The sequence below is a fragment of the Centruroides sculpturatus genome, unplaced genomic scaffold (assembly GCF_000671375.1).
Source record: "Centruroides sculpturatus isolate CEXI.00-Female unplaced genomic scaffold, Cexi_2.0 scaffold245, whole genome shotgun sequence".
In the NCBI taxonomy this organism is placed as follows: domain Eukaryota; kingdom Metazoa; phylum Arthropoda; class Arachnida; order Scorpiones; family Buthidae; genus Centruroides; species Centruroides sculpturatus.
Window position 1 is genome coordinate 152,247 of NW_019384465.1, and position 14,892 is coordinate 167,138.

At 31.3% G+C, this 14,892-nt stretch overlaps 1 protein-coding gene across 2 annotated transcripts in view; it reads right to left on the minus strand.

Moving 5' to 3' along the window:
* Nucleotides 1–5,117: 5,117 nt before the first annotated feature.
* The window catches only part of LOC111621011 (kinesin-like protein KIF18A), a 25,998-nt gene continuing 16,223 nt past the window's right edge, over nucleotides 5,118–14,892 (minus strand). For both annotated transcript variants that reach the window (XM_023363049.1, XM_023363048.1), the window contains exons 9-19: nucleotides 14,636–14,710; nucleotides 14,343–14,522; nucleotides 14,171–14,245; nucleotides 13,850–14,014; nucleotides 13,662–13,783; nucleotides 12,580–12,688; nucleotides 12,340–12,508; nucleotides 11,973–12,269; nucleotides 5,740–5,955; nucleotides 5,494–5,663; nucleotides 5,118–5,424 (exon numbers count right to left, since the gene is read on the minus strand). In XM_023363049.1, coding sequence (XP_023218817.1) covers nucleotides 5,407–5,424; nucleotides 5,494–5,663; nucleotides 5,740–5,955; nucleotides 11,973–12,269; nucleotides 12,340–12,508; nucleotides 12,580–12,688; nucleotides 13,662–13,783; nucleotides 13,850–14,014; nucleotides 14,171–14,245; nucleotides 14,343–14,522; nucleotides 14,636–14,710 — 1,596 coding nt within the window. In that variant the 3' untranslated portion in view covers nucleotides 5,118–5,406. The remainder of the gene's footprint in view (nucleotides 5,425–5,493; nucleotides 5,664–5,739; nucleotides 5,956–11,972; nucleotides 12,270–12,339; nucleotides 12,509–12,579; nucleotides 12,689–13,661; nucleotides 13,784–13,849; nucleotides 14,015–14,170; nucleotides 14,246–14,342; nucleotides 14,523–14,635; nucleotides 14,711–14,892) is intronic.

A 14,892-nucleotide genomic window follows, 5' to 3' on the forward strand; every position in this document is an offset into this window, starting at 1 on the left:
TAGTGCAGTCTAAAGATTGTTGACACTTTGAATTTCATAGCAATTGGTTTTTGCGACAAGCACACCTATTTGTGGTACATTTATTTGTGGCAAAGATCTTATTTTCACTTTACCGAGTGTCTAGTAGGTAATGTGCGGATTATCTAGATACTCTGCACATTATCTAGGTAATTTGAGAAATGGAACAATTTTCACAACTTTAACGGATCACCCTAGTTAATCTGCAGATTAGCTAGGTAATGTACACATTAACGACTTTCGAGCTTTAGCGGTAACATATTGATAACAAAAATTTATAAATACAATACGAGGTAGCATTATATTGTATTAATAAATTTTTGTTATTAAATTTAACTTAAGCATATTTAAATAGGAAACACGACCCGGTCTTGCAGAGTGGCTTGTTCAGCAACAGGTGCAATTGAGTTCGAAATTCTGTTCGTGAACCGAATTGTTCGAAAAGAGAGGCATTCGAATGCCGAGGTTTGACTGTATATATAATCTCCTACGTATTAATAACGGCATCCGAGAAGAATGTGGAAGCAACGAAGCCTAAGAGGAAGATTGTAGTATCGAGGATTGAGGTGGAAAAGGAATGTATCGTGAAACATCAATACGTGTGGCGGATCTGGCAGCCATGTTTCTTTTCTACCATATCTCTTGCAAATAATCCTTGCAAATAACTAACTCATTTTCCTTCCATTCCTCTGCTGTCGATTGATCTGGTTTCTTTTCTATTGTTATTACTTTTCATGTCAACACGTATACACTAAAAATGGTAGAATGATGCTAGAGAATTGCAGCTAAGGGCCAATAGATAATCCGAATAATTCTGGATTTATTTCCATTATACAGAAATCCTATCAACAAAACATAAATAATATCTCTCTGATTCAATCCCGAATGATGTGTATTTTTACACTTTGTTGTTGTTAACTTATTGAAAGTTTTTCCTTGTGAAATATATGCAAATCAAAATGTAAACCTAAAACACTGAACAAATAAAACTTTCTGTATTTTTCGGCAAAAGATTTTGTATTCTTTTTTCTTAACTCCAATATCGAGCAATTTTCCAAGAATTGCTTTTAAGATTAATTTGTGAAGATAAGGAACTTGTTAAAATCTGTGAATGCAAACATATGGCAATAAATCAATCAATGACTTCTTCACATACAAGTTAATAAACTTCGACTGTTTTACGAATCTAAGTACGGTGTGTCCCATAAGTTACACACCGTAGACAAAACAGCTGTTTGGTTGTGTTCCATGTGATTGCCGTCTGTTATACAGATTTGGACGTGCGGAATTATTGGATCAGCCATCTAACAAGACGTCAAAAATCACGGTCTGACATTCATGTGTAATTCTGGCCTCCAAACGAGTGAGGCAAACCTTCAAGTGCCCCTACAGATGTGAGGGCAGGACTACCCAAGGGCCATTGCACATTTGTCTTGCATCAAAATTCAGAAAACCCATTACATTACAGTTTACCTATGATGCATGGCTTATGGGACACACCATATATACATTCTTAATCGAAAAAATGAGTGAAGACAACTGTAACCATACTCTGATCACAACACACAATAGATATTATCTGATTACAATAAACAAATTTTACTGTATAAATACAGTAAAATATTACACAAATTTAAAATGTATATCTTAAATGTCTTTCTCTAAATGATCTACAATAAAGATAATTAGGGCCAAATCATAACTGTTAGAAACAATATTGAAACATGGCATGTATTTTACTAGTTTTAGCATTGTATTAAAAATGTACAATTTAGCATGCAAATCCTCTGTGCTGTACTGTACTGTACATACTAAGCTAAGAATGATAATGTATCTAATGTCACACAAGTGATCAATAGCATTTCTGAAAATATAACATTGGAAACATCTCAACTTGGCTAGGATTAATTTAATATTTAATTATGGATGCTTGTATCAATTTACACAGGGTGCCCCATAAATCCATATCCATAGGAGTTATGTTGATCTATTGTTTTACAGGTAAAGTATGGTGCTGAGAAAGGTAGAGAGAATTCAAGATATTTTGCAGATGGAGACCTACAGTCAGTGAGAAGTTGCCAAACAGTTTAACAGGCTGCATTCTGATCTGTGTGATTCATTGGAAACTCTTTGGCAACTTCTCACCAACTGTAGGTCTCCATCTTCAAAATAGCTTGAATTCATTCTACCCTACTCAGCACCATGCTCTACCTGTAAAACAATAGATCAACATAATTCCTATGGATCCAGACTTATGGGACATCCTCATCATCATTCATTCCTGCTGATACCCAGAGGGTGTACAGGTCAACATGGTGAAAAAATCAAACTTTTATACTACTATCTCCTATTTTTTTCCAAACTCTCCTATCAACAGACAAGTTTTTATCCTAGATTAAAGTTAACTTCCATTCTTCTAAAGCCTGCTTAACACTCAATCCACCTATGTCTAGGTCAGGCATGGCCAACATATGGCCCGTCTAATGAATTTATGTGGCCCGCAATCAATCTTTCAATAATAGCTAGTTAAGTCCGAACAGCCCAAAGAAAAATTCTGGCGCCTAAAAAAGAAAAAAAGGTCAACAACTCACTGTGCGTTTAGAGTTAACACTCCATTACAAATGACTTCAGCACAGCATAGAATGTTGATAATGCATAATAATATGAAAAATGTATCTGTAATCCCTATGTACAATTTAGTCTCTATGGGGTAACACCACAATGATGTCTCGCACCACTTCAAAATCTTCCTAGGGCAGCCTCTGGTTTGGCTTGTGAAAAAGTTCACTTTTCAATTCAGCCCGGGGGCAAAAAATGTTGGCCACCCCTGGTCTAGGTTGTCCCTTTGATGTTTTCTCTGATTTTTAGCTCCGAATACCTGTTTGGCCAGTTAGTCTTCTCCCATTCTTTCCAAATGGCCAAATAACCTGAGATTAGCCTTGCTTACTCTTGACTGAATATTTGTCTAGTCTTCTCTAGACAAGAAGTATATCATAGTATTCATTGGATATTATGAATATTTGTCATCTTTGTTTTTCCTTAAGTCTTCATTTTTAATATGATTTTGCCATTATCCATCTAGTAACACCACTATTAATTTTTCTGAAAACTCTTTTCTGCTGCTTCTAATTTTTGGTCAATTTCCTTATTTCTCAGAACCATATGTCATTATAACTTTAAAAACTGTTGCACACAGCTAGTTTTTTCTTATGACTTATTTCTTTCTTGTTCCAGATATATTTGATCAATTAGGCAGGTTAGGCTCCCTGCCTAACCTGCCTTGTTTAAGCAGTCATCTGAGCAAAATTTAAAATAAAAAACTGGATAATGAGATTTATCTGTGCCTATGGACCTATTGAAAGCTCAAAGAAGGAAGATGTAGAATTTTATGACCTGGAATCAGCAGTAGAGACAAATACTAATGAAAAAAAGTAGTAGCTGGAGGTCTTAATAGTAGAGTAGGAAACGACAATTACATCTATGGCAGCATTTTAGGGAAGTTTGGTGAGAGAGAAAAACCTAACAATAATGGCAAAAGACTGCTCCAGTTTTGTGTTTGTCACTCACTAGTGTTTACTAGTACAATATTCCAACACAAAGAGAGTCACAAATTCACATGAGAACACACTAGAAATCTGATAAGCATAATTGACTATATTATTGTTGTCAAGAACATTATCCATTTAGTTAAAGACACAAGAGTCTTTAGAGGTTTTGAAGTTGATAGTGATCATCATCTTATACTGAGCAAATTAAAAACAGTTAATATTAGATGTAAAAAGGTACTTTGATAGATAAAAATAGAAAATTTATCAATCTTTCAAATGCCATTAAATATAGAAATATAGTCAATACTGCGGCTAATAACATATCTATTACTGAAATGGATTTAGAGGAGGAATGGGAAAAATTCAAGAGAACATTGGTAGAATCAACAAAAATAGTATGTGGGGAAATCATTTGCAAAGATAAAAATCCATGGTACCAAATGAACCAAAGAGATTACACAAGCAGTACAAGAGAAGGCAGCTTATAAAAGATATCTAGTGAATAAGACCATAACCAATCTATTAGATTAGCTGTCTTACATTTAGCTTTATAAACTGCATGATGGGAAAATTTTGGAACAGAAATAGAAAGCAAGTATAAAGAGGGGGATAAAATGTTCTGGTGATTAGTAAAGAATCTCAGAACAGCTAGAGGAATAAAGAATGATAAAGGTGAAATTATAACATAAGAAAAAGATATTCTAAGGTATGGATCAAATACTTTAAACAGCTACTGAATGAAGGAGTGACAGATTTAGCCAAACAAGAGAAAAGTACCAAAATTTTGGAAGTATCGGATCCTATCTTGGTTATAGAAGTGAATAAGACCATCAAAAGCATCAAATGTGGAAAGGTTGCCGGTGTAGATATCATCAGACCTGAGATGCTAAAGTATGGGGGAATAACAGTGGTACAGATTACATCACATTATTTAAAGATGTTGGTCTGAAGGAAAGGATCCAGAGGATTAGGGAAGAGCTTTAATTGCACTAATTCATAAAAAAAGGAAGTAAAACAGAATGCAGTAATTATAGAGGAATCTCACTCCTCAGTGTAACAGCTAAAATTTATGCCAGAATTATAGAAAAAAGGGCTGAATGTGATCTAGGAGAAGAACAGACAGGCTTTAGACCAAATAGATAATGCCGAGATCAAATATTTTCACTAAGGTAATTGACAGAGAAAGCATGGGAATATAACAAGAAACTCTTCTTGGGATTTGTTGACCTGGAGAAGGCATTTGATAGAGTGCTTAGAGGTTTACTTTTCGAAGTTCTTAAGAAATATGGCATCAAGCATACTCTACTCAGGGGATGGGACATCTTGTATATTGTAACTAATGTATACAATTAACATAAACGAGCACAGAAAATTATCTAGCTCCATATGTAATGGTAATAACAACAAATTAAAACAGATGAAATTGCAATAATTTATTATCATAATTAAAGAGTTACAAAATATAATAATTAAAAAGTGAATATATACAATATCTTGCATACGTATTATTCACAGAATAATTATTTTAAAAGATTTTTAAAATGTATTGTTAAAATTTTCGATTTTTTCATGCCTGAATGATTACAATTATTTTATTTGTATAAACCTTTATACAATTATCTAAGATACACTAAAGTTTACAAAAAAATGCATACAATCATTCTGTATCAAAATATTTCTACATGTATAAACACGTTGAGATCATGGAAAGCCAAACCAGGGCATGGGCACCATGGCATAAAGATAATTACATATATATATAAATTTTTAAAACGCCACATTATACATCAAAAACTTCACATAATTTATAAAGAGTATTAATATTCTATAAGGTTTTTCACTACTTCCAAACAGGATTCTGAAAAGTAAAGCAATGTTGAAAGCTACCTTTTAGCAATTTTTCTATACAAATTATCTAAAAATTTACCTTTTTCAAAGCTTTCTTCTGAGCTGAATTTATCCTTTGTAACTTCAGCCTAGAATTAAGCGGTGTTCTTTTATTTTGAGAAAGCTTGCTACAGTTTTCGGTAGCTGACTTCCGATGTCTCTCTGTTCTCGAATTTGCAAAGTGAGATTTTCTTAACATACCTAAATCGACTAAATAAGAATTTTTAAGGTTATAATTTTTTTTTTTTTTTTAAACTCATACTATAAAATTTTTTAGAAATAATACCTTTCAAATTGTTTTGATAAACTTTATCCAAAATTGGAAATCCTGTTGATACTTGTTTGTTAGAGTTTGACTTCATGGAAATATTTCTGTTTTGTTGTTTATGTAAAGAATTAGATAAAACCCTAACATTTCCTTTAGATTTCTGTGCACTAGGAAATCTGGGAATTCTGTCTGGTGTATTTTGCAAATCTTCCAGCACTTGTCTTTGTTCTGGTTCTAAGGTAAAAAGTTTTTTTTATAAGTCATACCCTAATTCAATGTTTCATTAATTTTCTACAATATATAGCATGCCAGAAGTATGTAAATATGGGTTTTGAAACTGAATCAGGATATATATATTATATTGTTTACAAATATAGAATATTTTACTTCTCCATAACAGATTACATGTTTTTAATCTGAGGATTAAAGAATTAATTTTATTGATATAAAATTACAGACATAAAGCCTTCACATGCAGTTATGGAAATGATAGTCGACAAAAATCTAAGTAATTTCAATGAAAATAACTATCTCAGCAGGTAAAATTAAAATAAACACATTTACGGAAAGAACTAAAGTAGGTTGTATCCCCACTTCCTCAGCGGTTTACTTACAACTAAATTAAACACCAGAACACATGCCGAGCTTACTGCAATTTAATATTCAAATGCTTTCAGCCTATTCTTATAGGCCATCCTTGGGAATTTATTGTTCCACAAACATAAATTTTTCGAATACTCGTGAAATTTAAAGTTTTCAAAAATTTTTAAAAATTATTACATTGAACGGTTAAATATTAAATAAACAACAAATTACTAATACATTATATAACCAAACAAATGTAAAAATGAAATACTATATCGAAAATACATTAAACTAGTTAAAGCATAACTGCCATATCTTTTTACGGGTTTTTAACTCCCATTTCTTTTTCTATTATGTATTTCCAGGCCGTTGGGAGAGCATTTGCGTTTTTTGCAATTATTGTTCACTTATCCTTATATATTTCTATCATCTCCATACCTAATGCAATCGTCGGAGAATGGACTGTATTAACTATTCTCCGACAATTGCATTAGTTATGGAGAAGATAGAAATATATAAGGATAAGTGAACAATAATTGCTTAAATGCAAAAGACGCTTCGTTTGTTGAAGTTGGTGGCAGATATAAGCCCCCTCCAAAAAATAATAGGTAGCACTTCATCGGGAGATTCTTTGAGTCGAGGTCTCTTTTGGTAAGGAACAAAAAACTGATCTAAAGTTGATTGTCTTACTCTTTTAATCAAAATTTTTCTCAAATGTAATAGCACATTGTCATTTTCTATTGCAACTATCACTTTTCTCTTTCTTGGATGCCATATTGATTAAATATATAAATCACAAAACTGAAAAAAGTTTAGCACAAACACTCGGAAAAGCAATGCTTAACTCACGCATGCCTATCAGCAACTATGAGGGCAAAGTGAAAAGTTCTCGGCCTAGTAGTGAAAAAATGAGTGTTTTATTTTAAAAATGCATTTATTTCTCAATGTAGTTCAAATTTTTCCCTTTAGTTAAACACACTTTGTCCAACATTTCTCCAATAAATGGATTCTGTTCCTGAAGTGCAATTCTGGAAGATCTTCAAAACATCCATTTACTGCTGCTATCATCTTTTCACTTGACTCAAAACATTTTCCAGCCAAAAATTTCTTAAGATTGGAATAGATGAAAGTCAGAGGGAGCCAAATCTGGCAAATAGGGAGATGTTCCAACAATTCATACTTCAGATTCCTCAATTTTCCCATTGCCAAAGTGCCTATATGAGAAGGTGAAAGAGGATTTTTCTTTTTGAATTTTCTAATGGTAGCTGTATTATATGTTAAATAGGTAAATGTCTCTTCAATCCGAACAAATTTTCGGTAGACTTTCTCACAGCTCTAAAAAAACAATAAAGGAGTTTTATAACCTGTAGAGCTGTGAGAAAGTCTACCGAAAATTTGTTCGGATTGAAGAAACATTTACCTATTCAGGCCTTTTCTCTATAATCTTTTTTCTAGTTGGCCATGATGTGCGTAGTATTCCACATTAATTGTTTGACCCTTTGACAGGTAGTCAATTAAAAGAATCCCTTTGGAATCCCAAAAAACACTAGCCATAACCTTTCCAGCTGATACAATTCTCTTTGCTTTCTTCGGTAGAGCCACCAGGTTCTACCCACTGCTTGGACTGTTGTTTTGACTCAGGTGTAAAGTGGTGAACTATGTTTCATCCATCGTAACAAATCTGTGCAGAAAATCAGTTGCATCCTTCTTAAAATGGCACAAATATTGCTGAGAAAGTCGATTCCTCATTTGTTTGTGATCAGCATTTAAATGCACCCCCATCTTGCACAATGCTTTCTCATACTGAGTTCTCGTGTAAAATGTACCATACCCTTTCTTCTGAGATTCCTACAGCCTTAGCTATCGATTAGCTAATCGGTCATCTAGAACCATATTGTGTATCTTCTTGATATTTTCTTCAATAGTTGTAGTTTTTGGCCATCCTTCACGTGGATCATCTTCAATCGATGTACGATTAAACTTAGCTGCCCATTTTTTTTACTGTTGATAATGAAAGTGCAGACTAGTTATACACTTTTACCAACTTTGGATGAATTTCTGTTGGCAATAAACCATCCAAAACAAAGAATTTTATAACAAAACAGTATTCAAGTTTATTCATTTTGTTAAAAGCACACAAAACACTTACTTTAAACAGCTGTATAAAACAAACTATTTGTCTGATCAAATTCATATTTGGTATTTACTTTTGCAACAAGTTTGCCACCATAAAAAAAACATTAATGTCATTTGTAGCAGTGCCATCTATGGGCTAGACCAAGAACTTTTCACCTTGCCCTTGTAAAATTTGACACAAAAAAACCATTACATTTGTTATCCAATTTCGTCCATTATCCGAGACAAAATTTTTGTAAAATAAAAGTTGGTAACCAATTTGGTTGTTAACCAGGGTTCCACTGTATTGCTACCTATTTGTATAAAATGCTGTAATAAAGGCATCATATATATTAAAACATTAAAAAAAGAAAATGTAAGCTACAGACTACATGTAAATACAAATATTGGCATTCCTATCAGGCATTAGAACTATGCCAATATCATTTATTTAATAAATACAGTGGGTGATCGGTTAAAGAACAGAATCCGTTCCAAGACTTTGCTATCTGAATTGTTCGTTAACTGATTATCAATTTACCATAGGTTTTTATGGGAATTTGATCAATCCATTCTGGAGACTCCCCCAAAGATAAAAAATTATAAACTTTCTTACTATGTTTATTTATAAATAATAATAAAAATACATATATACACAGTATTGCATTTTTATTAGTCATGTTTTTTCTGTTTGTGGGTTAAAGAATCTGTCTAATATCGATTGCTTTTCTCTCTTCAGAATTTTTCAGAAGTAATTAATAGCATGTAACTGTAGAGATCCCCAAGCCTATTATCCTTCAATCTGCTTTGGATGCAATTCTAAGATCGTTGTTCTGACATCCTCCCACTACTTCAATAACAGATGTCTGCATTAATCCTCTTCTTCAGAAGAAAACATATCTCACAAGAGTTCTTGGCATTCTTCTGTCGTCAGATCAGTTTCAGGTTTCATTATGAGCTCTTTAATGTTCTTTATTTCTCAGATGTGATTTTTGTTACTCCTTTAGCTGCTTGAGTCTTCTTGATTAAACAGTATCTTTCTTAGATCAATCAGTAGGCCGCAGTTCAATCTTAGATAAGATTGAACTGCGGCCTACTGTAGACCTGTTCAAGCCATACTGCCTAGCAACATCAGACATCATCTTCCCACCTCTACCTTTGCTATTATACTCTCACCTTTTGAAAAATAAAAACCGACACAAAATTTAAGGAGTGCCTGCCCGACACTCTCACGAATACTATAAAAGAATTGTTTCTGTCAGAAAAATAAAATTCTGGAATTACAAGGGAAAGTTTCAAAGTTCGGAGGAATACTATCCAATCAGTATATACTGGGTTGAGCGTCAATGTCTCACACGCTCCAAAAAGTTTCAAATTGCTGCCTGAAGACAAGGGAAGATCAAATGGTATTCATTATTTTACATTGCTTCTTATTGTGTTTGTTCTATGAGGTGTTTGTTGACCGAACATAAAAATGTTTCGCGAAAGTGTTCGTTATCGGATTTGTTCATTAACCAATCACCCACTGTATATGAATTATTTCATACATGAAACTAATCATTTCCTTTGGCTTATCAATTAATGCTTTATTCATCTCAAAAGTGACAATTCTTAGAATCTTATTTGATTTTGATTCTTTGCAAATACAAAAACCTGCTCATTGAGTCCAGTGTAATAAGAGGATGAGAGGCAATTGACATAGAAACAATTTACATGTGATGAAATTCAAGCATTAATCCAAAGAAACTCATAATAAATGATATTAACTTGAATGAAACAAAAATTCAAACCATTAATTTATATTATATTAATAATTCATCTACTTCTAAACAATTTATAGAAAATTTAAGGTTATCAATATCAATTTCTTTAAGTTTTAAAATGAACTTTAGTATATGTAACATATACTGTGGGCACAATTAGTAATTAGGCTTTTAACAACAAATCTAATTTTAATGTATTCTTACATTGCATGAATTCTCATCTGTATGTTCTTCCTGAATGTAACTCTTAGTAAATTGCACTGATTCATTAACATTTCATTACACTTTTTCTTATTCTGAGAACTCAAACTTCTACAAGTCTTAATAGTCTTTTTATGTAGATAGACACTAGTTGTTCGGTATTAGTGCAATGGATTATTTTGTTTACAATTATGGCCCAGTGAAAGTAAATTATGCACATGTGTTTTCCTATGACTATGTGTAGTATACAGGTATACCTCGACTTACGTCGTTTCGAGTTACATCGTTCCCGATTATACGTCGTTTGTAAAAAAAGTAAACGAAAAAATAAAAATCAAGTTTAAGTCATTTTATTCGACTTTACGTCCGTCCGCCACAAATATTGAAGTCGTAATATCACTAGAAAAGCGTTTAAAGCACATAAAATCATATTAAAATATATACATTTACAAGTATGTACTGTATTTACAGTACAGTACATGCATTCGTAAATTTAGATTACTTTTTTCTGTACTCTATTAAAAACTAAAATTTATTTGTTTGTAAGCTTAAAATAGATTCTTATTAACCATATATTATTAAAAATGCATTAATAAATAAAATACAGAACTGGGAATAGTAATTTATGGTTTAGCCTAGTGACAAGTAGATTCGGAGACAAGTAAATTTGACTTAAGTCGTTTTCCTGGAACCAATTACCGACGTAAGGCGAGGTATACCTGTATTTGTATAGTAACTGATGTGTAATAATTTTTAATTGTTTATTATTTGGTTATGTTGATGTAAATAGTTTGCACATGCTAAAAACTTGCAACTGATGGTATGTTATGTAGATTCAAATATATAGTTTATCACTTTTTACAGGTTATCTGTAAGTTTGTGTATTTTAAAATGTGCTTTCTGTTTTTGTACTTAGACTTGGTTTTATTTAGTAATCATGATTCGTTCTGTCTCATTAAAAACACATCCATAAATGCACAAGTATTTTGCATTCAGTTACAAGCAGTTATATCAATATGATCCCGGTGGCTGGATGGCCAATCAGTAAGGCGACAACCTATTGCTCTGGTGACATATGATTCAAAACCCCATAAATTTTCAGAGGGCCATCTGAATATTTTGGTCCTATTCTCTCATCATACAGTTGTCCCATTGTGGGCCCTGCTCCATAATGGGCTTGTCAAAAAGCCTCTCTTAGTGCCCATAGAACAGAAAAAAAAAGAAATAAGATATTAGAATGCTTTCAGAGAATATGGATATGTGGTAAGAAACATCAACTCATACTGTTCATGATAAATTTTGAAGTTTAGGCTTTACTTGAACCAGATCCCCACAGTAATAGACTAATACATGCTCACCTGGCCAATAATTTTTAGCACATCAAATATTTAAATTTTCAAAATATTATCACAAATGACTTTGTTCTTTTTAAAACAGAGAAGTTTGTACATTTTAGATTAATTATTACCTCATTTTGATTTTATTCCAGTATCTCTATACATTAGAAAAAAACCAAATATTAATTGTGTTTATTACTTTTTAAAAGAATCTATTTTAAAATTTAATTTAAGTTATAGTTTTACTTACTTTGACAAGACGTACATGGTGAAATTTTAGCAGAAAAACTTAAATTTTGAACATTCTGAGGTGTAAAAGTACAATTTAGATACATTGCAGGTGATGCATTAAATGTTTGATTCTGACTGCATGTTGCATAAGGTGAGATTGCTGTAAAAGTTTCATTTACTTTTGACAAAGGAGTTGAGGGAAGTGCAGAAGCCAATTCAGAAACAATTTCTGCATTAAATGTTTGATTTAGTGAACGCTTGGCATGCCTTTCAGATCTTGTTTCAGATTCATCATCCTCTCGAAGTCTTTTCAATGCTGTAATAAACAAATAAGAATAGATTTTCAGATAATCTTTCAAACTTTTATTAAATAAAATTCATACTACCTGATGAATATTTGTTGACATAAGTAAAATTCATATTCATTTCTTTTGGAAGAGATAATGGTTTTAATGCATTTTCTGATGGATTGATTATATCTATTATATTTTCTAATTTGAATTCATCACTATCATCATCTTGATCTGCCCAAGCAACTCCTTTGATTCCCGTGGTCTAAAAACAACAATGTATTTTGTTTCATAAAATTAATTTTCTTCAGTCAAAAATGAAAATCAAATACTTACAGCTCGTATTACAGTATCATACTCAACTTGTAACTCAGATGTTGCAAAACCATGACTATTCAATAGCAAATGTTCGTGATGAAGAAGATTTAGAAGTTTGTTTAATAACCTAAAAATATTTTGCAATATTATTGAAATCTCAATTTATTATGTATTTTTTATAAATTAATAAATGTGAAGAACTGGCACATTAAGATTGTATTGCTGGCACAATTATGCCTGTTTTCAGCAAGTTTGACCTATAATAGATCAGTTAGTATGGATGAAGGAATGAGAAACATCCTGATTTATGGGTTTATTTATCATTCCTTACAGCAGTTTCAACCTTTATCTTAGATTAGTGTTTTCTAAAGGAGGTATGCAACATTTTCAGCTATGTACAACAGATGCATAAAAATCATTATTCAGAAAAGATAACAGAATTAAATTACTTTAAATATACAGGGTCTTCCAAAAAGAATGCATCATTATAAATTATTGTAATTTTGTTAATTATTATTCAAGATCATTGTAACATATATTAAAACAATGGAAAACTGTCCAAGTTTCATATTTTTCCATTACACTTTCTCAGTGTGTCCATCTCATATCACACATACACATCCAACCAAGTCAAATTCTTCTTATGCTTGCTATAGCATAGAAAGTCAGTTGTCACTCCTCTCACAGCAGACACAATTCTACAGCTCATAGAGATTACTCACATTGCACAACAAACAATTTCAATTTTGTGAACTTTAGAACACAGGATGCCTTCTCTGTTGCAGAGTTGCCATTTATGTTTAAAGCTCTTCCTAGAGGTGTCAATATGTTTGAATGTAGATGGGAGAGGAAACTCAGATAGTATAAAATAGTAACATTCATTTTGGAAACCCTGTATAATTTATTGAAAAATATATACATTTTGTATGAATCTCTTACTCAAATTGTGATAAACACTACATCTAGATAGTTTGTAAAGTTTATTTTTGCCAAGTGGGCATTCAATACTTATAAAAATTTAAGAAAAATATACATTGATGTCAAAACTTTGAGAAACTCTTAAAACATGGCTGATTTTATAAAAAAAAAAAGTTTCAGACCTGTGGCATTTTGTAGATTCACTTTCTTGAAGCAAAATAAGCTCCTTAGAATGTTTTTCTTGTTGAGTAAGTTCTTCATTCCTCAATTGATGATGATAATGTTTTATATAATCAGAGACTTTCTGAAATTATTATTATTTATCAACACTAATTCATATTCAATTGTTGCTATTGATTAAAATTTTTACCTGAAACATTTCTTTATTATTAGATATCTTCATCACTTCTTTTTCCAGATCATCAAGAGCTTTAGTATTTACTTCCCATTCATGATCTAATTCTAATTTTTTAGTTCTAATATGATTTTGTTTATTCTGCAAGGATCGCAGTGAAGTATCAATCTTTGTGCAACTCTGAAATTATAATCATTTTTAATTAGGATAAATAACAATTGCATTCTTAATTTTAAAGCAATTAAAATTAATTTAAAATATTATTAATTAATATGTATAAGTTAATAACTTGTAAAAGTTTTTTTAACATTTTTATGATATAAAAAATAAATTCACCCTATTCAAATTATTATCATCAAAAGATAACAATGCTAGTCTTTCCATTCCAATCATTTTCCAATGCATTTTAGCCTAAAAAATAAAAATTATAATTCAAATTTTCATTTTTTAACACTAAATACAGTAGTAAAAATAAATGTAAATCACACAAATTTCACATTTGCATCACCTGTAATTGATGTAATAAAGCAATGTATTCTAAAATACTTTTCCTGAGTTTAATACGTTTGTTAAATATATTTTCAATTTTTTCTTTCCATTTATCCATTTCTGATGTAGAAACTGCTTGAATTTCTCCTTGATTTAACTTATCATCATATGTCTGAAGTTTTTCTTTCAGTCTTGTTATCTGTAAGAATATGAGTTAGTGTAATTTTTATATTAATAGTTAAACTTGTTTTGTTTTTATGTTTTCAAGCTGTTAATATATTACTAATCCTCATAAATATATTTAACACTTACCTCATCTCTTAAATCTTCTATAATTTTCACATATCTTGAAATGTGATTATCTACACTCATTATATTTTGTTTCAGCTATAAATAAAAATAATTTTTTCTGTCTTAGATATCTTAAATCATGTTCAAGATTTTTGACATTTATTGATGGAACAGCTGCAGAACAGCTTCAGAATTATTTATCTTCAAATCCATCCATAGAATCTATAAAAAATGTAAGAAAAGAATATTTGAAATCACAAATGAACTTTTTATTTTCT